The sequence below is a fragment of the Talpa occidentalis genome, unplaced genomic scaffold (genome assembly GCF_014898055.3).
Source record: "Talpa occidentalis isolate TD23 unplaced genomic scaffold, MPIMG_talOcc4v2.1 talOcc4.10, whole genome shotgun sequence".
NCBI lineage: Eukaryota > Metazoa > Chordata > Mammalia > Eulipotyphla > Talpidae > Talpa > Talpa occidentalis.
The window spans coordinates 104,514,335-104,539,276 of record NW_023600993.1 but is presented as its reverse complement, the minus strand read 5'-3'; the positions used below and the strand labels follow the sequence as shown (position 1 = coordinate 104,539,276).

At 53.9% G+C, this 24,942-nt stretch overlaps 1 protein-coding gene across 1 annotated transcript in view; it reads right to left on the bottom strand.

Annotated features, from left to right (window-relative positions):
- VAPB (VAMP associated protein B and C) overlaps positions 1-23,065 on the bottom strand; it is a 36,130-nt gene extending 13,065 nt beyond the window's left edge. The window contains exons 1-2 of the mRNA XM_037500824.2: positions 22,693-23,065; positions 5,768-5,920 (exon numbers count right to left, since the gene is read on the bottom strand). Of these exons, the coding sequence (XP_037356721.1) occupies positions 5,768-5,920; positions 22,693-22,750 (211 nt within the window). The 5' untranslated portion in view covers positions 22,751-23,065. The remainder of the gene's footprint in view (positions 1-5,767; positions 5,921-22,692) is intronic.
- Positions 23,066-24,942: the final 1,877 nt, after the last annotated feature.

Genomic DNA, 24,942 nt, shown 5'->3' with positions numbered 1-24,942 from the left:
CCTGGTCTCCCACGCTCTAGGCACCGGTTTGCACCTTCTGTTGGCTGGCAGGTGCGTGGTGCCTCCCTCCCAACATCCAGAGCCCTTTTGACTTGGGTCCCTCCAGAAGTCCTGTGGGCCAGCCCAGAGAGGAAGCCCACTCTCTCCCTCGCCTGCGGCTTCTCCCAGGTCCTGCCATGCCTGTGGTGGCTAAGGAAGAGGCTCTGACCCCCTCCGCTGCCTCTCCTCACGCAGCCCACAGCGAAGATGTCTCTACCCAAGCACATTTATGGTGTGATAACCAAGTCATCGCTCCGCTTTTCTGGAAACTAGTCACAGACATAAGAGCCAACTGGAGCCGGAGATCAGCTGAAGACAGCGAGGGTCACCAAAACCGGGTCACGGAGCTCAGCCTAAAGTCAAGCAGCTCGACACGCTCGACGACATCCCTGCCAGGGGTGAGCGCTTGACTGCCCTCAGGACTTTCGTGAGGCTGAAAACATTCTACTTTTCCGGACCTCTGCCTACTCAAGGACCCACGAATGGAAGAGTCTAGCAGGTAGATGACTAACTCACCTCTCTACGAAGAAGTGACCATTGAATTGTCTGTGTTCTCACTGAAGGCCGGTCTCGGATAACAGGCTCCTTTTGACACCATTAACTTGTCTGTGCAGAGACTGCTACAGCTTGCGCCGGTGTCACTACAAGATGGGCTGTTCCATTTACAGGAACTGGCCCAAGAACAAAGCTTCCTCCTTCTTACATATTTCTGAAACTCCAACACACATCCCTGTTTCCTACCCCACTTGGGCATGGAGCACATTACAGCCCCTGCCAACCGCGCCTGCCCTGGGAGGCCTCACAAACTCAGGCCGACCCACAGATCTGTGTCTAGACTGAACGGGAAGACCAGCTGCCCTGAGGCTTCTGGAAGTGGGGCCCTACCACCGTCCCCAGCCCTCCCCCTGCTCTCTGGGCCCCTGTCCAGGCTGTCGCTATGGCCACTCCCACAGTCCTCTTCCTTCATCCTGGCCCAGGACGGGCTGGACACCAGAAGAGGCCAGGCTGACTCGAGGCAGGGGTGCAGTGCAGAGTGCCGAGCTCAAGGGCATGAACACGCAAGGAACTGCAAGCAGTGACAGGAACATCACTCCTGGTGGCTCTACGTCAGGCTGAGGTCACGCTCCTCCTCAGGTCGCGCCGCAGGAAGCTAAGTCACCTTCATTCAGCAAGATAAGGTATATACCAGAAGTGCCGAGAAGTCCTCCTCATCAGAGTCTTTGAAAATACAAAGCCGTACTTGTGTTGTATTTATAAAAAATGAAACAGGATTGTTAAGAGACAAATATTACAATAAACTTAAAATTTCTCTAAAAGCACAATCACGGTGAATTTTTGTTGGTAATGTTTTATAAAACAAGAATCTCATCTGGTGAAAAAGATTAAAGACAGCTTTTTAAGTATGAATGTGAGTTGTTCTTATCTGAGAGTAATAAGCCTGGTTCATAAAAACCATTTATAAAAAGGCTTCGCTTATCTGAGACTCCACAGCAAATGATCAAACGAAGAAGAATGTTGCTGTTAAAATGCCCAAACCCCCCAAATTTAGCTCCCACTATCAGCGCTTGACAGATGAATGCCTCGGTCCTCTCTCGAAGGGCAGGGCACTTAAACTCTCTTGCTAATCAAGCGAAGCTGCAGGCCAAGGCTGGCTGGTCCTGGAGAAGCAAGCAGCTCTGCGAAACTGAGTCAGCAAAATCTTAAAAGGATTAATTATCAATCGCAGTACTACCCAATTACATTAATTGACCACTGTTTCCATCCAAGAAGAGTTGCTGAGAGTGATTCTCTGTCCTCAGGGTTTTATTGGAAGAACTTTATGCTTTAAATGTGATTGAAATAAGTGCTGGAAAGGGCTCTAGTCAGGAATGAAAACTGCTCTTTCATTCTTTAAATTTTCATCTGAAACACAGACTTGGACACCAGAAGGCGCGCGTGTGTCCTCTCTCCACCTTCGGCTCCCAGGGCACACCTGGTCCAGAGTGTCTGCACCTGAACTCTGGTTTCTACGACTCCTTCCAGCCCCCCACCCCCAGACCAGAGGCTGCATTTCTAATGTGCTTGGTACACAGGCAACCAATGTGCATAACTGGACCGCCAGCGGAAGTGTGCTTGCTACTTTCATGGAATTCGAATTCAGTGAAGGTCATAAAAATATTAAACTTAATATCATATTACAGGAAGCGTAAGTATTTTTGATGGGCCCATAATTTTACCACTTCACCTGCTGTATCCGCTGGCAAACATGGTTTGGAATATTAATGGAAAACTCCCTCATTATTAAACTGCAGTATTAAAAAAAAAAAAAATCCACAACCACTAAGAGCTTACCACAAAGATATCTTCAGAAATTATCTCACTTAAAAATATTTTCCCACCTGACAGTTCACAAAATAGATTTCATTTTGAAAAGCCAGAACAAATGGGGACACCCCCCACTACTTCTAACAATTCATTAATTCAAAAGCTCCTATTTTTCTTGCATTTAAAATCTCAGGGGGGTAACGCAATCTCCTCTTCCCCAGTCTCCATTCAGGTGTGCCTATTCTGCTGAGGTCCAGATCTGAACGACCGAAACCCACCTCTGGTAGTAGATGGTGTGTATCCAGGAGCAGGGGCCAAAACCGCGGCACCTTGGGCCAAGTAACGCAGACCATAGCGCCTGCCCCTCCTTGCGCACTCCTGCCGCTCACCAGGCAGGGACCCCAGAAGGGGCGACCGCGCTCAGCTGAAGGACAAGGGAGGAGAGGCAGACGCGGCCTGGGCGACCAGGTTCCTCAAGCCCTCAGGGGAGCCCACACATTTCCACCTACTGGCACCAAGAAGCTCAGCTACCACCTAGGTTTATAAAACGAATGATTTGCCATTTTCTGGAGAAAATAACATGTTAGGCCAGAACCCAGACTTCCAATGCATAATGGAAGGTCCCCTGAGCCCTGGTTAACGGGAAAGCTGAGAAGGCACTGGCCACCCGGTCCCCTACACCCCTTGTGAACCTTCAAACACTGCATTACTCTGGCCGGCTCCTCTCCCTCCCACCCCTCAGAGGCTGACTTAGAACCTCCTCTAATGCGAGCGCGTCCCAAGGGTTCTCAGAAATGGGAGAGGAATAATGCACTAGTCGTGTCCTCTGCAGGCAGCTGTGACACTCCAAGTGGTAAGCAGGACAGTGACAGCAGTATTTTAAGATGATCTGAAAGCTGCCATTTTACAGATTATATTTAAAAATTTACTAGCAGTTTTTCACTATGAAACAAATGCATTTTATGGAAAGAAAAAACCATGAATTTCTAATTAAAATCAGAAAAAGTTCGTAAATAAAATACACAGAATCTGTTTCTCAAAGGCAGTGCAAATATGTGTACTCCACCTTCAACAGAGTCCAGCGACGCTACAAGGCAGCGTCCACGTACCCCGTGAGCAGACACTCCCTCCCACATGACCCGAGACACCAGGAGCGAGGGCAGGTAAGGGGCGGGCGTTGAAAGATCGCAAACATGTTCAACAGTAGAGCTGGGCTTCCTGTTCAGGTTTCTGGACCCCCAGTCTAGCTGATGTCTGCTGAGGTGGGGAGACTCAGCTTGGCGGTGGCCGCACACCTGGACAAAGGCAGGCTGGCCCCGTCCTTGTCCTCAGCAGTCTCTCCCTACCCACCAAGGCGCCCCGTAAGAGGACCCCTGGAAAAGGCCACTGCTTTTACCCCAAGAGAGGAATGTCGGAGAGAGGCTGCAGGGGTGCCTCAGCACATAAAACCGCATGGCTGGGCTGGTCCCCTCTGCTAACTGGGAGAAGCCAGGACAGCTGCCATGGGGAAGGGCAGGACAGCTGCCGGCAGCCAGGTGCCCCCCAAGCATGGAGGTGCGTGACACAGGATGAGAACAAAGGCGCCCTTTTCCAGGCATGCACATCATCTACCTGGTCTCAGCCAGGAGGCGGCCTGCAGACACACGGACATTTATTATTCAATTGCTTCTTCCCCAAGGACATCACACTTTAAGGGCCACCCCAGGACGTACTGGAGAAGAGCCCCAGATCAGGAGCAAAGACTTCAATGCCAGCTCTGCTCTCCCTACCCACGTGCCCCGGGTGATCACGCCACTCCCTGTAGCTCTTACCTTCTGATCTGCAAAAGGAAGGTCCCAACCACAGATCAGTGGTCGTCCTTACACAGGTAATCACGACAAAGTCCCCGAGTTAGATACTGTTTAGAAAAAACCACACACACCATGGGGGCCAGGGGGCGTGTTTCCATGAACGCGACACACGCACACGTATGTTTAATGCTGGTGAGCACACCTCCCTGCGCAACTGCCTTGGAGGCCGTGTTCAGAAGGCCACGCTGCTGCCCACATACAATGCCCACCTCACTCACATCTGAGAGGGGCAAGGAAATGGAGAGGAGAAAGGAAGACAATTAAAGGAGGGACCAACAAGATTTCTGCTGCCCTTGATTTCAACAGCGAAACTGAAACCACACGGCTCTGAGGGATCCAGAAATACCAACACCCAAGGGCCCTCCTTTCCCCTCCGTGAGGCACTGCCAGGCCCGGGGGCTTCCCAGCCAGGCAGAATGAGCCACACCTTGGCTCTGTCACTTGCGGGCTTCGTGAACCCCGACCCCTGGCCTCCGTGCTGGGGTGCGTCAGTGCAGAGCAGGAACAGAAGTTGCACGCAGTACTAGGCGCTCAGGCCCGGCGCTGGAAGCCCCTCGGCAAAGGCCGGCTCCCACCCGCGCCCCTCGGATGACAGTCGGTCCCAGAGAGATCGGCGCAGAGAGGAGCGCAGGGGAGAAGTCGGGTGGGGTCCAAGAGGGGAGACCAAGGGTGCAGGCGGGATGGGGCTGCAGCAGTGGTCAGAAAACGAAACTCCTCGTGTCTTCCCCACTCTCTTTTAGGTTTCGAACTAAAATAGCCAAATGGACACAATCAAAATCTGTCATGGGAGGAGCCAGCTGGGAGATGGTTTCAAATGAGCAGCAGCCTCGATCAGTGAGGCCCCTTGGAGACACGGCCTCCTGACACTGAAAAGGGTGCGCCCCGGCGTGCCCCGCGGCACCGAAGGCATTCCGGGGGCCACAGGCTCTGACGCGCTCAGAGTCGACTCCGTTGATAAACTACATTTGCGCGCAAACCCGTCACTCACATCTCCTTAATGCTGGAATCCAATTCTCAATCTGGGCACTTTACCAGCATCTTTTCAGAAGTTGGACTCTGGAAATCTATTCACGCTCAGAGAGCAGGGGGAAACTTCCACCCCTGAATATATTCCAGTCTCCTCGGCCCTCAGCCCCTCAGCTCTCCACAATCTGTAAAGCGCCGTCACCAATCATTGGAAATGACATGAGCTTAATGTCAGAAATCATTTAGCTTAAATAAGAAAATAACTCCATTCAGTGTTCTCCCACAAAGTAAAATTAAGTTTGTCTAGCCCTTTTTATTTATTGCCAAAGGGCAGATTTAATTTCAAGGGCGTGAAAACCAACCTCATTCTGAAGTCAAGCCTGAAGTTGCCACTTTAATTTTGCTCTAACTACTGAGGCGCAGAGGCCGTAAGCACTACACCGAAGAGGCATTAACCACGGAGGAACACGAGGGGAGGCCACGGAGCCGTCCACCAGGGGCTGGGGTGGGTCCACCATCTGGCTCTGCCATCCCCAAATACAAGCTGCAAGGACTCCCGCTGCCTCGAGGGCCTTGTGCCCCCTGTGGCCCGCAGCCTCAGGACTTACCAGATACGTTGATGGAGGCCCCGGCGTCGATGACCCCGCTATTGGGCCGCACGCAGTACCTACGCGGCGCCGTGGTCTTCACTTTGAAGCACACATTCCGGTCTGTGGGGTTGCCCAGCTTCAGGTTGGTGGTGACGACATCGGTGAAGGGCCCTGCGGAAGGAGACAGAGGGTGACTGGGGATCTGGCGAGGAGCTCTCTCAGGAGTGACCCACTTAATGTCTGGGCTGGCCAGGAGATGGACCATGGTCCAGGGAAGTCCACAGGCCCCGAACCATCACGGGCAGGAGCGGGAGCTGCCACGCTGGGTCCCGGTCCAGGCTCCCGGCCGCCGGCACCAGGGAGAGCCCGGCCGCTCGCCTCTCATGGCCTCGCAGACCAGCACACCGGGGTGTGGGCACACAGCTCCTTGTCTGTTCTCCTGCTAGCGAGGAAAGGTAACCAGGTGAGGCCTGGACCCAGGACCAGTTCTTAACCTAGGCCAGAGCCAAGCCCTCCACCAGCTAGACGGACTCTCCCAGGGAGAAGGGACAGCACTAGCCTGGGGCGAGTGCCGAGAGCAGCAGGTTTCTGAGACGACTGAGGGGCCGGTGGTCCACAAGCACAGAAACCCCACACAGCCGCTGCCGGGAAGGCCCCGGCCCCTTAGGCCCCGGCCCACACCTGAACCGTCACGTCAGCCTGAAAGGCTATCAGGAAGACTGCAACAGAGCTCAGTGCCCTGGGGTAGTTTTTATTATTATTATTTATTCATTTCCTACTTTATTAGATTTTTTTAATTAAAAAAGTAAAACATGCTTTTTAAAACAAGCCGAACAATAAAAGATGTATAAAGAGGAAGTTAATAAGCTTCCCCTTGTCACCCGAGGTAATGAATATTAACGATACAGGCGCTCTTTCCACATCATCTGTGCTGACACAAACAGCACAGGCAGGTGCTGGGGGGAGGGGTGTTAGCAAAAGGGGGGCCAAACTATTCACGTAGCCCTGAGACCCGCTCCTCCCCACTCCCCAATCCAGGCTGACCCCTAGCCTCACGAGGGAGCCCAGCAGGAGGTCCCAAGAGGCCCCTCCCCCTTCACATCTGTCTGCCAAGTAAATGGCAACTGCGTTCCCTCCGGAAGCACTCTACTCTGATCTCACATCTACAGGAAAGGAAGACAAGGGGTGGCGAGGAGTGTTTCGTGTTTAGACTGAGAAATGCCCAATGGGTCTCCTGTCCTCTAAGACCCAACGAAGAGACTCAAATCCATACCCCACAAGTGGTTTCCATGGCCCTCAGCACTGGGCCTGGCCTTCCTCAGGAAGGAAACGATCTTGTGAATTACTGCTGACAAAATTAAAATCTTAAGCTGCTCTCTCTCTTCTAGAGGTGCTCCGTGTATGAAAAATCAATTTGATATGGGCTTAACTTAAACATAAATTAAGAAATCAATAATGGTCAAACGGAAAAGGGACTCAATTCTGAAATCAAATAAACTACGGTCAGTTCTACTAAAAGCTTGTGTTGGCGTGAACGGGTTGCCGTGTGACTGATGTGCACACGCGGGGACAATCTGAGCATGAAACGAATGGCACGTGTGCTCCTGTGCGCGGCCTGCCAGGTGAGCACAGACGGCCTCCAGCGCACAGACATCCGCAAAATACACACACCCCAACCCCCGCTAGTCACCTCCACTCGCCCTGCGGGCTGGGAGCCACCCCTGTCCACAGCTGGCGCTCCCCTCCAGGCCGCCCTCCTTCCCCCATATGACAGGGACCCACGGCAGCAAGCCCGCCGCCGCCACAGACACACACCAGGGCTCTGGCGAGGAGAAGCGCCAAGTTCACTGAGGACTTCTGCAGTTCCTGCCCACCTCAGTGGTGTAAAGCTGTGCGACTGCGCTGATTAGGCTCCTGTGTGAGTGTGTCAGACAGTTTTGTGTATTTTGCCACCCCCAACCCCCAGGCCTGCGGTTTGGACTGTGCGACCCTGCAGTGTGGCGAGTTCTGGGCACGCATGTGTCCCAGTCGCTCGGGCCGGCTCCACGCTGGGTCACTCCTGCTTGGGGCACTCCCCCGTCAGCTGCCCTCAGCCCATGACGACGGCAACACCAGGAAGGAAGGACGCAAAAGTGTTTCTCCAGCCACTTACCGCTCCCGTAAGCCTCACCCTTGGCCCTCTGGGCAGGTGGGCAGGGACTGCAGGTGTGACTGCGGTCAGGTGGGGGGGGAAGGCGGATCTATGGTGCTGCGCATCACACACACACACACACTCACTCACTCACTCTCCCTCCCTCCCTCACAACCAGGCTTAGGACCTCCTAACTGAGAAGTAGAGGTACCCGAGGCCTGGGAAGAGTCTCAAGCACAGAAGGCGGGCCAGGTCACCAGGTGCAGAGCAGTGTTAGGGGTTCACAGACGGCAGCTCTGAGACTCACTGCAGCAGCCTGCCTCACAGGGAAGGGGAGGCATTCTCCCATGAAGTCTCCGCTCGCTTCGGGTGGGGAGCACTTCAGCAAGGGTAAAAGAAAACCGCTTAACGGACGCGCGCACCATGAAGCGCCAAACCCGAGTGGGCGCAGCCAGCACGCATGTCCATCCCTGGCCTCACACAGCACACTGCCGGGAGGCCCAGAACACGGACACGTGTGGACACAGACAGGCACCTGAACAGGGGGTGCTTTCCAGATGGAAAGCCTGGGGGAAAGGAACTCACTGTCAGTCCAAGTGTGATTCATAGATTATCATGCCCTAAAGCTTCCCAGATATAAGCGTAAAGTTAATAGTTTTGCCAAAATTCTGCCTTAAGAACATGGAAACATCTTCAGATCAGAATGCCAAGAGTTCATAATGGCCCACAAATACATCCAAATGTCACAGATTTTTCCAAGGTGTTCTGAGGTACACCAAGAGCAGAAGGGAGGGTACTGGCAAGCTCCACGGTGACGAAATTAAAAACACTTTCAGTTTTCAGCATCTCCTCCGCCCCTTCCCATCTCATGAATTTAAGAAGGGAGGGGGGTGAGCCATTTAACTGTTCCTTATATTAACCTCTTCTCTCGATTATTTAAAAAATAAGTGAACTGTAAACACGACGTTGTTTTTGGAAATTCCCCTAGCTTAGCTACTGTGTAGCTCACCAGGGCTTCAACCTATATGAAGACATAAAAGGCAGTCTAAAGCATTAAAAGACAGTGAGAGCAGTAGTGAAATAAATATCCCAAATTTCCCATCAGCACTTCATCCCAGGCCTCAGATGTTCGGGATTTCTTGGGTTTATTTTTAAAAGTCTGGAGGTAAATATACTTAAAAATATATGCAAGCGAACAACATCACTGGTGTTTAAAAACAAACCTCATGAGTAAAAATCAAGACATTTTGTGAAAACAGACCAACTCTTCTCTCTCCACCCTAGGCAATTTACTCTAGGAATTTTATTGAAAATAAATTCTATTCGATTTGAGTAATTATAGGACATAAACCACGCGCCTGTGCGCCTTTCCCCTGTATTAATGAATGAGAATACACAAAAACCTCAATAAAAATGATGTAAGGGCTTATGAGCATCATTCAGGGTTTTACTAGTCACTTCTATTTCATAAAACTGCCATTTCCATTAAAGCATTATGTAAAAGATGGGATTTCACTATTCCAACATGCATATTCATCACCAAGGAATTTAAACAGTGGGTATAAAGTACAGAGTCAATTTTACAAATAAAATCTTCAAAAGTTATACTTTTCTTTTAAGAAACGAGAAAAAAAAGATCTGGTACCTCTAGAATCAAAGCACACACTTTTAATCATTGACCCGCCTCATCTTCTAGTCCTTATTTCAAATGTTTTATCAAAACCAGTAACAAGGGCTCCCTGGTGGCGCAGCGGTTGAGCGCTGGGTTGCGAAGCTGCCCGCAGCCTCTGCAGCGCAGGTTCGATCCCCGGCTGCTCCCCGGCCCCCGGAGGAGGGTCCCACATGGCGCGCAGACCTCTCCTGCCGCCCGCTGCTCCCCTCAGCAGTGTCCTTCGGTCCTTCTGCCTGCTCTGCCCCCCGCTCTGGCTGGTGAATTCTCTCACCCTCCCGTGCTTCTGACTGTACCCAGTGCATGTATAAACAAAACAAATAAACAAAAACAAAAACAAAAAAAAAAAAAAAAAACAAAACCAGTAACAAGCACCAAAAACGTGACATGGAAGGTCAAAAAAAAAAAAAGGAAGCAACATACATTTGGGAGAAACTAGGGATATTTTAAATAACTTTAGTTTTTTCGTTTTTAACAATTTGAATAATGTTCTTAATGCCTTGCTCTATACGCCTTCACCCACGGAAACGCCTGCGTCGGACAGACACTCACGACCAGCCTGACGATGAACCCAGGCTCTGAAAGGCAGGTGGATAAAACTAAACACAGTGTGACAAGTGCCTCCACCAGACTTGGTTTATTGTCATTTCAAAGTGTATCTTCTAAAATAGCAAGATGATCTAGAATGGACCTTTCTTCGAAAGCAAACACTACAACATCAGCAAAAATAAAGATAGCATTAAAAGTGAAAGAAGAAACAGTTAATTTTTCAGTTTTACAAAAATGGAGCCTTAGAATTACAAAAGGTTAGTTTCAAGGTCAAGGAAGAAGGCTACAATCCAGCAAAACACAGTAGGAAGAGTATTGAAAGGTATTGGAAATTTCGTCACAAATGTCTGGATAAAGCGATCAATCAGGAAACACAAGAGCATTTTGTGGAAAAAGTATTCCGTTAATTCTTTAAACATTTACCAATCTATACATGATTCTTCGCTGTAATCATTCATTCAGAAACCCATGGAGAAAAATTCCCTAACAAAACTCTTCCTTCCAGGAAATGCCATTTTTCACAAAAAACTAGTCCCAAAAGCTCAGGTCCCTTGGCCATGAAAGGTAACAGTAAACTCAAGTCAACTCAAAACTGATCTTGTCCTTACTCGCTCACGTAACCCCCCACGTGTGAGTAGCGGGACGGGACAGACTGCTGAAGGAGTGAATATATCCTTTCATTTTTACTCAGCAATTTCGTTCCAGCAGAAGCTACAGGCAGGGAGGACGCGGAGAGCTGGGAGACGAGCACACCTCGGTGGAGGTAGGATCCGTGGGGAGCCTCTGTCATTCAAAATACACAAAGGACCCTTAAAACTCAAAAATAAGAAAACAAACAACCCGATTAAAAATTAGGGAAAGGATCAGCACACACACCTCACCAAAGAAGATATACAGATAGAAAAAATACAAATGAAAAACGGCCCGCAGACGTCATCAGGGAATCCCAAAGTGAGCGTGAGACGCCCACACGCCCCACGGAAGGGCCGGGTCCCGGGCACCAGCCAGCACAGCACCACGCGTGTGGGGACGCGGAGCCGCAGGAGCGCTCGCTTCCCACGGGAGGAGCACAAAATGGTACCAACATCCGGAAGACAATTTGGCAGGGTCTTTAAAAAAAAAAAAACTAACTAAAAAAATAAACAAAACTAAACATGCCCTTACCATGCAATTACACTCCTTTTTCACCTAAAGGAGTTGAGGACATTTGTGCAAATGAAAACCTGCATGCTGGTGTTTACAGTGGTTTTATTCATTCATAATCACCTAAGCCCGGAAGCAGCCAGGATGCCCTGCGCTCTTGTGACAGGACGGACAAGCACCGCCCAGAGCAGAATACTGTCTGCACTAAGGTGAGCTTTGAGCCATGAAAGTTCAGAGATGGCGGAATCCTGAATGCACCAAAAAGCCAATTTGAAAAGGCTAAATCCTGCAAAATTCCAATGGTATGACATTCTGGAAAAGGCAACACGGTAGAGACAGAGAAAAGATCACTGTTACCAGGACTCAGAAGGCAGAAGGGGTGGGAGAGGGAGTAGGGCCAATGCTGAGACAATGCCACCTGAGGCTGTAGTGGTGGCTACAGTCCTCAGACAGCTGTCAAGACCCACCGAGCGTACAACACCGAGAGTGAACACTAACGTACCCCGCGTGATGACGTACGAACACGTCACTCCAGTATGGAGGCTACAAGTGTGTTGCACCAGGGTCTACGGACCCTGTACTTCCGGCTCCATTTGGCTGTGGCCCTAAAACTGCTCTTAGGGCTTCCCCTAGTGGCACAGCGGTTAAGCGCTAGGCTATGAAGCTGCCCGCAGCCTCTTTAGTGCCAGTTCGATCCCCGGCCTCCGGGCGAGGGTCCCACATGAAATGCAGACCTCTCCTGCCGCCCGCTGCTCCCCTCAGCAGTGTACTTCCGTCAGTCTGCCTGTTCTGCTCCCTGCTCTGGCTCTGGTGGATTCTCTCACCCTCCTGCGCTTCTGACTGTACCCGGTGCTTGTATAAATAAATAAATCTTAAAATAAAATAAAATAAAGTAAAACTGCTCTTAAACATAAAGTATTTGTTTAAGAGAGAGTAGGAAAAAAGTATTTGACTTTTATATTTACTCACTTTTGGCAGCACCCCCAACACTTGCGATATTCCATGTACTGAGATTACGAAACACAAGGGCATGTGTATGTGTAAATTAATTTAAACGCATGTCTAAATGAAGAAAGATGCTTTGTTTTACAAAGAGATGCTTTTCTCCCCATTTCTGAAGTTCATGAAGTTCTGGCTTTACAAATACATCCCCTTCCTTTGTTACATGACTCCGGATGCAGCTACAACACTTTGAAGCTCCAACTATCTGTGTTACCAGCTAAGTTCTATACCAATTTGATGTATAATCTATCAGGTCCCAGCTTTCCAGAAATAAACAAAATTATTAGCTCCACAACAGTTTTTCATTCTGCTTTAAAAAGCTGTATGATTTTACACTCTTGCAAACAAAATTTCTATACACTCTCTCTCCCTTTTGCAACTCCTCCAAAACACAAGTCTCCATATTTCACTCCACTCTGAAAAGATTACCTTCTGGGAAGGTAATAATCTGTCTCCACAAGCCTAGGACTGATGATGGATTTTGTTAAGACAATAAAATTATGCTTGAGGTTTCCATACAGCAGACTCTGCGCATGGAGAAAGTGTACTGAGGTGGGAGGAAATGGACACTATAAAGTAAAATCTGTTGTGTATCTCACAGATATCTAAAATTTATTCTTTGACAGTCTATTTTCATGAAGGTAACCCACTGCTCTCTGCTCTCCCTGCCCATCCGCAATGCACCATCCTCACATTACTGCTTGTGCATGGAAGTCCCCCCTCCCAGGCCGCAAACGCCGCCAACACACACTTTCCTGTCCTCTTGTTCACTACTGACCATCAATATCCACAACACTTCCAGACAGAGCAGGGGCTCGATGAATCTGCTGAATGGATGGATGGACGGCCACGCTATGCTTCCCCCTACTCTAAGCAGCAGTTTTCCTCTTCCCGCACACAACCAGGCTGCAGCCAGCGCCCTCAAGGCCGCAGACCCCTCCCCAGCAGCAGCAGCTGCGGAGCCCACCCTTCCAACCCTGGCCCTTCCATCCCCAGCACAGGGCTCAGCCACCTGTGACAGGGATGGAGCCAAACTCCTCCAAGGCAGCTCGGATCCAGGCATCTTCCCTACAAACAGACGCCAACTCCTCATCTGCACCCGAGGTCACGACCTGCCAGTGCTGTTCATGCACCAGTTGAAGGCATCACCAGCCCCCTCTGTCAATTACTCTGTTCTAATTATTATTCTGTGGTAATTTTATTAAAAGGTGCCCCCCGAAAGTGGGAGGGGGTAAAAGGTATCACAGTAACAAAGAGGACGAGTGCTTAAATAACTATAATTCTACAGTACGGACTCTGGAAGAAGTGTTTTCTTTTGAATCTATTTTCTTGATTGACTTGTTGGCGCACACATTAAATCAATGTGTTAGAAACAAAAATAAGGCTTTTCAATCAATGTGTTTTTAATAGGAGACACTAGATTCCAATATTTCAGCAGAAAACCTAATTGTGACGATCTTATTTTGAAATAACCACACGTAAAGAACTCTACACACTGACCCCTAACTCTCCTGAGAGAGCCTGGCATGTAGAGCATGCTAAATTAATAAAGTCACCTGCCTGATATCCCCCGGGGACAGCCAGCAACTGAGAAACATCACACCCATTATTATAGCATGAGAAGTCAGCGAACGATGCCACCCATGGCACGCTAAGATGCCAGTGTGACTGAGGACGGCGACCTCGCAGGCTCTCATGCACCCACTCGGCGCCTAGCTCCTTCGGGGCAGAAAGACAAGCTCAGGGCCATCAGCCCCGGGCAGGAGCCGGGCGGCCCAAGCACTGGGCAGATGAAGCCCGCAGAGGTCACAGCCAGGAAAGCCTCCCCAAGGCACCCCAAAGCTAGACAAGCAAGGAACTGCAGGCCATTTGCAGCTAACGTTAGCAGGTAAGTGATCAGTATTCAAAATACACAAAAAAACCCTTATTAATAACAAATGCACAACATTCTCATGAAGAAGTCCTGTTCAACTGGACCAAACGACCTCGATCTACACGCCCTCGCCGGCGGGTCTCAGTCATGCTAACAGACACACGCGTCATGAGGCCGCATCGCGGTCAGAGAGAACAACGGGGCCGCACACCAGAGTCCTGGAGCGACGAGAACAAGGGCAGCAGGGCAGACGCATCTTCGGGGTCTTTTGGTGACATCTGCTAAAGAAAGATTCAAAACAAGTCTAAAAAATGGCTGGCATTTGGGCATTCGGGTGGTTACTACATTATCCGCATTCTTCTGTAATTTGTCCACATAGAGGGCTGCCTGCAGCCTGTGGAAGACCCAGACAGTGTTCTTTTGGCAACATTCCATCTTGCCCAGAATGCCTTGTATATACAAACACACCAGAACCCCGCGTTGTGGAGCTGTTAAAAACCAATATATCAACAACAACAGCCATCCTCGTACAGGTCACAAAAACAAGGTTATCACTTAAAATATGTGCAGAGTAGCACTGGTTCAAGACAATGGCCCAAACCTAACACGTTAACAAGAGTCTATGAGACCTTTGAAGCCCAGAAGCCTTTACTCCCTCTGAAATGAATACTGCCAAGTCTGCACCTGCAGCCCGGCGCACTCCCTGACCTCTACCTGCAGGCCCACGGAGCACCTCAAGCAGCACTGCCCCCCTCAAACCCACTGCTTCCTAGCTCACAGAAAGCGCCACTCACCAACAGCTTTGCACCTGAGCAGGTGCCTCGATCCCCTTCCACCCAAACCTAACCACAACAAAGGCTGCCAGTTTTACCTCTGGGCACGTCTCACCATCTCCTCCCCGCTGCCAGCCAGGTCTCCCCCATTCTCCCGGCTAGATGTTGCTCATGATCCCCTCTCGCCCCCATGCCTCTCCGACCACCCCCGGCTCCACACCAGCCACAGCCTTTTAAACATGGGCTCCTGTTCAGAATCTCCATGGCTTCCCCTCTCACCACAAAACCCAAAGCCCTTCCACGGCCAGCCTGTCGGGAAGGGGGCCCTGCCTCTCCGAGCGGTGTCCTGCTGTGCGCCTCGTGCCAATATCAATGTTCGGGGAGAAAGCCGCCCCCCGCCCCCCCCCGCCGCCCCTGTTCGGCCCCACCATCATCTGACACCACGTTACGTATCTTTCCTGCTGCTGTGTTCCGTGCCCCCCGCCCCCCAGGGCAGGCACCCAATGGGCACAAGATGCCCAACGATGCGGGGTGCGACCCCACCAGAGCCCCAGGAGACGGCGGAGACACACCGGGAATACCAGGATCCGCCGGGACGGGTGATCAGGATCTCTGGGACTAAGGCTCTGGAACGCAGGTCTTGAAAAGAAACGAACTAATGAGAGCGACAACAGTTAAGGTGTAAGAGGGCCAGGTCCAGGCCCCAACCACACCCATCGCGGCCTTCCTCCTGGGCACGGAGGGGGCCTCTAAGGCGCACAGGCCGGCGCAGTCCGCTGTCAGAGCCTCAGCCGCGCGCTGGGCCCAGCTCACGCCCAGAGCTGCAGGCTGGCGGGGACGCGGAGGCCGGAGCCAGGCTCTGAGGGAAGCCCCGGTGTCTAAGAGACACAGACGCCGGTGAAAGGGTCCTGGGAACCACCACAGGGGCGCAGGGAGGGGACGGAGGGAGGGGGGGAGGCTGAGAAGTGGGAAACCACGTCTGCTCGTGTGTTTTAAAGCTCGTACCTGGAGCAATGGAAGGAAAAGGACGGACGATTCCAGGAAGGCAGGTGTGAGGACAGTGGGTGCGCCCCTCTCATCTCGGGCCTGGGGCGCATTAACTGCCTCGGCAGGGTTCAGCAAGAACCCGGGTAGGAGCGCCCAGGGAGGAGCAGCTCTGAAACAGGAGGGGGTGGGCACAGCATTCCAGAAGGCACGGGGGACCCGCACCTCGGAGAACAGCTACTTTCTGAGTGGCCTGCTCGGCCCCTGCGTCCGGCTGCACAGGGCAGGCCACCCCCGACACAGATGTCTTCTTCCCTTTTCAATGTCCCCCTAAATGCCCTTCCTCAGACACCCTAGATCCCGACACCACTACCTGCTTCAGAAGCTGGCGGGTGCCAGTGCTGTGCCAGGCGCGGCTTCGGGGGACAAAGGCCGCAGACACCTCCTGTCTGAAGGAAAAGCAGCCAAGCACCCAACGCGCAGGTCCGGGCGCGGCGCGGATGGGCACAAAGGGGACAGGGCCGCGGGGCAAGGTGTGCAGAGTGGGGGTGCCCGTGACCAGGGAGGGAGAAGGTGGGGCCAGGAGGATGCTGCAAAGAGCAAGGGCCACAGACACGAAAGATCCTCCAGGTTTTGTTTATGAATTCAATGTCATTCTTTCAGCCACGGGGACGTGTGATGATTTTAAACAAGCCAGAGGCGAGCTCGGGTGCGAGGATGTGCAAGCCACTGGCACGGAGAGGCGGGGGGGCACACGGTCTCGGGCAGGACGGCAGCCATGGGGAGAGCGAGGCAGCCATGGGGAGAGCGAGGCAGCCACGGGGACGTGGAGGGCACCGAGTCTCAGGGGCACATCTGGACCATCTGGGGGCGCCGTGGGATGAGAGGCCCTGGGGGGAGAGCTGCAGAGTCAGGGACGGGACGGCAAGAGACCGGAAGAAGCACGCGGGGGAGAAAGAAGCCCCGCGACCCTCACCCTCACCAACATGCCTCCAGGGGAAGAGGACATGCATGGCGGACGAGAGGGCGCAGTAAGGAGGAGGGGGAAGGCCTCGCCGGGCGTCAGACAGTCTGGAGAGCCACAGGCAAGATGGAAAATGCGAGCCCACGGGTGCGAGACGCGAGAGTGACACCCTGGCGAGGACTGCGGGAGCCGAAGCCCCGGAGCACCACGATCTTGCGTGGGAAGAAGGAAGGCGAGGGGTGAACTCCACCGAGAGCAGCTGACGCCGGGAGGAGCCAGGCAGCCGGGGAAGGGGAGAAGCAGCCGCCAGCCTCAGGCAGGAAGCGAAGGCATTCACGGAAGAAATACCAGTCAGGAAAGCAAAAAGGCCCAGATAAACAAACAGGCCCGGCCTCCTCCGGCAGGACCGGGTGTGACCGGTGGCCAGCACCCGCCCCAGCAGGACGTAGGTCCTGGGGTGGAGGAAGCGGCAGCAAGGCCTCTCTCGGCCCGCAGGCCCGCCGCCTCCCGGCGGCACGGAGCGGCACGGAGCGGCACTGACACGGCCGCGCCAGGGGACACACCAGCCCCTCCTGTCCTCTCCACCTGGACGCGCCTCCCGGCCGCCTCTCAGTCTGCGCCGCCCGATTTCAGGTTCGCCGCTCACCGGTGATGCCCGAGGACACGAGCCTCTCCCCGCGGCTCTCGCTGGGGCGTCCCGCGCTCGGCAGGTAGGCGGAGATGCCGAAGGACAGACAAGTCACCGGAGCCGAGCGGCTGCGGCGCGAGTGGGCTCGGAAAGTGACGAGACCCGCTACAAGCCGCACGGCGCGGCGCCCACCCGCGCACACGCCCCTCCCCCCGTCCCGCGGCGCCCGCCTGGCCGGGGAAGCCACCCCACATGCACGCGCCGGCGCTCAGGCGCCTCCGGAACAGCTGGCGAAAAGGCAACCGTGCCACATCTGCCTTTAACACAACTGGCCAGAGCCTGTTTAAAACAAGAAGGAAGAAAATCGTGCTTGACCAGCCCCGCCCCGCCCCTCTCCCCGGGAGGAGGCGGGCTGCAGTCGGGCCCACTGTCCGAACACACATCCCCACCGACACTAGCAAGAGCCCCAGTCTCCCTCCCCAACATTTACTTCCCTCACCCCCTCTCCAGGCGGGCGGAGGCCGTGGAGGCCACTGACATGCCCGCTGTGTGCTCCCCCGAACTCGGCGGGAGGGCCGGTAGGCCGCAGACCCCAGCCACGGAGGTGCCCCCAGTGCCCGCGCCCATGCACACGCGCACGCACACCGCCCCCCAGGCGCCCGAAGGAAGACCTGAGCGGGCACAGGAGCACGACACTAACCAGGGACTTTCATCTTCCGCAAGGGCGCTGCCGAGGCCGCCCCGGCGCCTTCAGGTGTGGGCTCTAAACATCAACGGCCTCGCGAAAGTGACACATTAAACGTTTTGAAAAACTGGATATTCCGGAGCTACAATTTTGCCACATTGATGTATTTTAAAATCAAATGACTGCCAATTTCAATAACTTTGTTTCCATAAACAAAGCTCTTAGAAAATTCTTGTTTCTCTTTTCACTTTTTGAGTAAAGCCAGCAGCGCAGGTAAAAACTTCAAAGCCCGCACAGACCGAGGAGAAAGGGCCCGGGCAACTCTGGCTGCAGCTGAAGGGGCTAAAGCGACAGAACGGGAGGGCGGGCGGAAACCATCACCAGCCTGGTGCAGGGTAACTGCAGAGGCTTTTACTTCCCTTATGAAAGACAGCGGCAGCCCTGTCTCGCCTAATGGGCCTCGGCTCCCTCTGTGTCCATCTTCCTTGGCATCCTCTGAAACCCCGCTCGCGTGTTCCCAGCCACCGTCACCCTTCAGACAGCGCGTTTTCCAAATACAAAGGGAGGATGCACGAGGCCATCTGGAGATCATTCCCGATGTACAACTCAAGGCCCGGGCTCCTCGAGTCCAGCCTAGCAGCGTTACTGGATTAACAGCAGAACCTGCTTCTCGCTCCTCCCGATCGTCCCCTGCTCCATGACGACACCACAGGTCAAAGTTCTCAGTGTTGGCAGGAAAGACGCGACACCATTGTAATAAACAAAAGATGGTGTTAATAACATTGAAGGGCTCATCTCTTCCACAGGCATCATTTCAGGCTAATTACTAAACCCACATTTGGAGGCAAAGCTACCAAGCAGTCTTGACAACACCCGAGGCCTGCCCTCACCACACACCGAGAACGATGGCGCTTCCAGAGCAGAACCACAGCCGACAAGCGCCCCGTCTTTCCTTGAAGAACTCACTGGGGAGACGTGAACAGCGGACACAGGACGGCTCGCTCCTAGATCGCATTTTCTCCCAGGCACAGGGACTCAGAAGGAAAGTAGGATCAGCTGTGAAGACTTAAGTTTGAGTACAACTTAGTAAGTTTGGTGTCACTTGCTTCTGAGGAGCAAACTGGTTCATGGTTAAATAAACGGAGAGGACCGATCTATCCAGATGGATGTAAACCACCACCGTAAAGGCGCGCAAGCACGCACCAACACTGGTGTGCAAAACAGCACGGGGCCACGCCCCAGCACAGAACTAACGCCGCGCTCGTGTCTGAGGGGTAACTGCGGCACTAGCAACCGGGCTGTATAATCATCAGCTTCCCAAACCACCTTAAACTCCCTACCAACCTGAGGACCTAAACTGCTGACTCGAAGCAGGCTTTCCTTCCACAACGCGGTGTCCCTAGCCTGCCACGATCTGTAGTGCCCAAGCTCCTATTTTCTTCTCAAAGGGGTGATGACACACACCAATCAATTGTGCTGTCCCACCAGACAGCCACCGCCCAGCCACGGGGCTACCTCATCTTCACTGCACCACCGCCCTGGTCTGCAGGGCAGCCACGGTGAAGGGGGCCACAGCGGGCCTGCACCTTAACGCATCAGCTTATGGGGTGGCTAAGTGACCACGCTTGTGGGACAGTGTTTTGGGGGTGAGGGCGGGATGAGAGTCTCGGACAGTGATCAAGTACACACAAGGCTATTGACCAAGGAGTGAATCTAGTGGGAGGGAAGGAGAGAGAAAGAAGAGGCAGTGGCCCGAGGTGACTCACTCAGGAAGCTCTGAGCCGGGCAATAAGTCAGAGTAAGGAGATGGAAAGAAGAGGTCAGGCTGTGGCAGAAGGGAAACTAACAGGAAGAGGTTTCACGGGTTTCCCAGGAGCCTGAACTCGCTCAAGGTCCCCAGGCCCAGGTCGCCTACGGCCCACACGGCGCCGTTCTTCCTCCGAGCCCAGCCTCCTGCTCCTCCCCAGGCCTGACTCGAACTTTCTGCGAGCCACGGGCCCGTGCAGCCTGCTCCGCTTTTCCTCCACAACACAACGTGACCACACAAACGCCCTACACGGAAAGAATTCAGCGCACACAGTCCTGTGTCATCTCGGACGGCACTGAAAGATGAATGTGTTCTCCGGATGATGGGCACCTTAATTATTACCTTCTTAAGCAAAAGTCAGCTTATAAATTTGGTTCATCTAAGTGAAGCATCAAGTCACACCTGTTAAACGTGCCAGTTCTCATCCTGAAATGATCCTTTCATTCAGCAAATAGGAGACAGAGCCTCCCTTCCCACTTCACGGTCTTAGCAGTCAGTTTAAAACAAGAAAACAAACAAAAAACAGCAAAAACCCCACGAAGTGGGCCTCCCCGGTGGCGCAGCGGGTTGGGCGCTGCGCTGTGAAGCTGTCTGCAGCCTCTGCAGCTTCGATCCCAGCCTGCCAGGGAGAGTCCCACATGGCGCAGCAGATCTCTCCTGTCTCGCCCGCTGTTCCCCTCAGCAGTGTGTTTCGTCTGTCTGCCTGTTCTGCTCCCTGCTCTCTCTGGTGAAACCTCTCACCCCCCCATGCCTCTGACCTGTACCCCCCAGTTCTTGTATAAATAAATAAATCTTTTAAAAAAACCTACAAAGTATCAATAATGCCCGCACAGGCCCCTCCGGAAGTCCTGAGCCAACAGCCTTCAACAGTCTGACACCTCTCTCAAGTTCAGCTCTCTCTGACCACTTCCCTAGCAAACATTTCCCCTGAGCTCCGCCATCACACTTTAGCCACCCAGGGCCAGACACATCACTCTCCCCTGACATATCTGAAGGGGAAGAACTTGCAAAGAAGAAACCAAATCCAGCCTCTGTCTCACACTGTGGCCACCCACAAAGCGATGCCCTTCCTAGGACCCCAAGGAGGTACAGGACACGGGACACAAGACACAGGAACACCAATTCCTCCGACGCTGGGGGAGAGGCGGCCTGCCCAGGCGACCATCTTTAAAGAACTGGGACAAAAACTTGAATTTCCTCAGATGACGGCCTCTTCCCACTAAGTCCCACTAGAGGAGAACAGATGTACCGGGGTGGGGGCTGAGGCCGAGGGGCTCACTCAAGGACAGACGGCTGAGAAGCAACACAATTCGAACTGGGACGAATGTGGACGCCGGCCGTGTCTGCATACAGACTCCAGTCCACTCCCCGGATTCGCCGCCGTGCCCTGCAACTGCAGCCCACGTTTTCAGCGTCGCTGAACCAATTCGCCCAACCTCTGTCTCCGGACCCGAAATCCCCTCCGTCTGAGGTGCTCCCCGTGCAGCTTTTCTTTTGCCGCGCTCCAGTCAATGCTTCAAGTCAGAGGTGACACCTCTCAGGCGCCGTTGTCCTCGTGCCCTGAGCACGCGGACGGCCGTGTCACCCGCCCTTTCTCTGGAATTAAGCACTAGCGGACTCAGGGGGCTCAGGGCGGACATGGCTGTGCTGTCACGCAGCGGCTCCCGACACCTGACCCTCGGAGCGGGCAGTCACTTCTTTGCACTTGTTTGTGGACTAGACGAATGACCCGCAGAAACAGCCACACCCGGCCCCGCCAGGGGACCCAGACGACTGCGGGAGACCCACATCCACCTCAGCTGCCTGGTGTGCCCCCAGGCTGGCGCCTCCGCAGCGGAGGCGAACACGGCCAGGCTAAAGCACACGACTAAAGCAGGCGGCTGGTTGCACCCGGGTCAGGCTCTGCGGCTCTTCTCTGCGTGTTCTCATTTCACCTGGAAAGCCCTTGATTCTTGACACCTTGGGAGTCGCTTCAGGGTGTGAAGCGGGGCAGCAAAGCGACCACTGCGGCTCTGGAGTATCTCCCCAGGGTCTTCCGCATAACTAAGAGGAAGGGTGCCCTCTGGGTTCAAACGTGCCACCTGCCCACTCGGGGCGGCCTTCCCTCGGGCACAAGCAACTGGGGCGCCTGGGACGGCGGTCGGCGCGTGAACACCTGGCGGGTCCAGGGGCCGGCAGGGCGACGGGCGGTGGCCGGCCTGGGTCTGAAGCCGCGCGGCCTGTCCTCGGCCCCCGCCCACCACCCCGCCGGGTCGGCGGGCGCCCGCGAGCAGGGCCCTGGGGTCTCGCTCCGTCCCCCTCCCAGGCCAGGCGCGCGCCTGCCGCACGGGCCTCCAGCCCCGGAGAGGGGAGGCCGGGCCGGGCCGGGCCCGCGGTCCCACGCGCTGAAATCTGGTGGACAGGACTGGGGGGGGGGCCTAAAAAACACAGGGCGCCGGCTGGGGCCTGCCCGAGCGGCTCCCGGGCCCTGGGGGGAAGCGGCCGCCAGCAGCGCGCAGCGCGGGGGCGCGAGGCCCGGCCCCCCCGCGGAGCCGCCCCCCGCGGAGCCCCCCAGGCGCGGCTGCCCTCATGGGGCTTCCCGTCGGCGGCGGCCGCGGCGGTCACGTGGGCGCGGGCGGGCGGCACAGGCGGGGCGGGCGGCGCGGGAGGCGGCGGCCGCGGGCCGGGCCGGAGCGCGGGCCGGGCGGGCGGGCCGGGCCGGGCCGGGCCGGGGCGGGCGGGGGCTCCGGGCTCACCTCGGAACTTGAGCTCGTGCTGCGGCTCGAGGCTCAGGACCTGCTCCACCTTCGCCATGTTCCTCGGCGGCGGCCTCCGGCGGGGAGACCCGAGAGGTCACCTGCGGCGGGCGCGCGGAGGCGGCGCCCCCTTTAAATCTGGAGCGGGGCGGGGGGGCCGGCGGGGCGCGCGCGGGGGTCGCCGGCGGGGCGCGCGGGGGGGGCGGCCTACGCGGTGCAGGCGCAGGGGCGGAGGGCGAGGGCGAGGCCGCGGTGCCCGGCGAGCGCACGGCACGCACGCACGCACGCACAGACGCACAGACGCACGCACGCACGCACGCAGGCACGCACGCAGCGGGCTGGTTGGCTCCGGCGGCGGGAAGCGGCGCCGGGCCCTCCGGGGCAGTGCGCAGGCGCAGCCGCGGGGGCGGGGCCTCCAGGCGAGGGCGGGGCGTGCCGCGGCGGGGGCGGGGCGTCGCGCGGCTGTGCTGGGCCCTGCACGCCCAGGTGACAGCTTCATTCTGGGTGCACCTGGGCGGCCTGTGCGGGAGGCGCCTGCTCCAAAAAAAAGCATAAACTCGCACTTTTCTCTTGCTTATGTCGGGGCAGGTTACAGGCTTTGAATGACAATGAAAGCACTAGTTATTCTTCTTAAATCATGATGTTTATGGCTGAGTGCTGGGTGCTGGGCAGGGAGATGGGCATGATAATAAATATAAATTAAACATAGTAAATATAGTAAGCCACCCGTTATGCTAATGGGGTGCCACTCTGATGAACGCGTTCCGGAGCAGCAGCAACTCTAATAAACAGAAGTTGCTCTACATGAAAGGTCCCCATGTAAAAAGCTCTGCGCAGACTCCCTTACTAAGGGATGCTGCAAATATTTAGAAATACAAGGATGGGAGAAGGTGGCCGGGCTCCTGTTCTCGCTAGAGCCATGTGGAGAAGTAGCCTGCTGCATAATGAGCCACGCAAATAAGTTGTCCTTAAAAGTGCCGGCAACACAGCAGCTGCCCTCACGCGTGAACATCGTGGTGAATGTTATTTCATGGTATAATGTGTGGCACTAAGTCGTGCGCCCTTCATAGGCCCCTCTAGGGTACAGATGAAACAAACGGCCAATAATTAATAATGCTCCCTGGCTGCGGCAGGCAAGTGGGTAACTTTTGTATTGTTCTTTCCACTTTTCTGTACCCTTCAAATTTTTCATAATAAAAGTTTAAAAAAGCTAATCTTGGTCTTTTAACTGGAGCATTTTGTCCATTTACGCTTATTATATATATATATAACCAATATATCTGAATTTATTTCTACTGTCTTCTTTTGTGCTTTCTACCTGTTTTTCTTCCCCTTTCTTGCTTCTTTAAAGGTTACTTTTCTTCTCCATCCAGTTTTTTTACACACTCTATTTCTATTACTTTAGTGATGACCCTAGAAATTTTGACATGGGTATTTAGCTTATGAAAGTACATTTAAAAATATTTCTTTAGCTTGTTGCTCCCTTTAAGGCCTTTGGGATACTTTAATCATCTATTCCTCCCAGTACATGCCTTACTTGTAGCATTTCTAAAGTTTAAGCTCTTGTTGCACCCCATGAGTGATTACTAAATTACTATACCAAATTTTTCATACTGTCCATGGGCCATGGGCCAGTATGAACACCAAACAATTTTACTCATCTTTTTTCTTCCTGTACCTGAGAACTTACAACTGTGGTCACACTCCTTGTGTCTAAAGCTCATCTCTTAAATTCTATTTCAGTGGGCCTCCCCTGGTGGCACGGCGGTTGAGCGCTGGGTTTCGAAGCTGCCTGCGGCTTTTGCAGCGCCGGTTCGATCCCCAGCTGCTCCCTGGCCACCGGAGGAGGGTCCCACATGGCGCGCAGACCTCTGCAGACCTCTCCGCTGCCCGCTGCTCCCCTCAGCAGTGTACTTCGGTCCCTCTGCCTGCTCTGCTCCCCGCTCTGGCTCTGGTGAATTCTCTCACCCGCCCACGCTTCTGACTGTACCCAGTGCTTGTATAATATAAATAAATAAATCTTTAAAAAAAAAAAAAAAAGATGACACCATGAGTTCCATAAAAAGAAAAAAAAAATTCTATTTCAGTGAGGGATTGTTTCTGTTTATCTGAAAGTAATTTTATTCTGCTCTTGGTCTGGAAAGAGGTTCTGGCAGGCTCACTAGCTTGGCGGTTGTCATCCCCAGCACTGGGAAGATCCCACACTGTAGGTCCCAGCTCCCACTGTCCATCTTGAGGTTGCAGTTGACT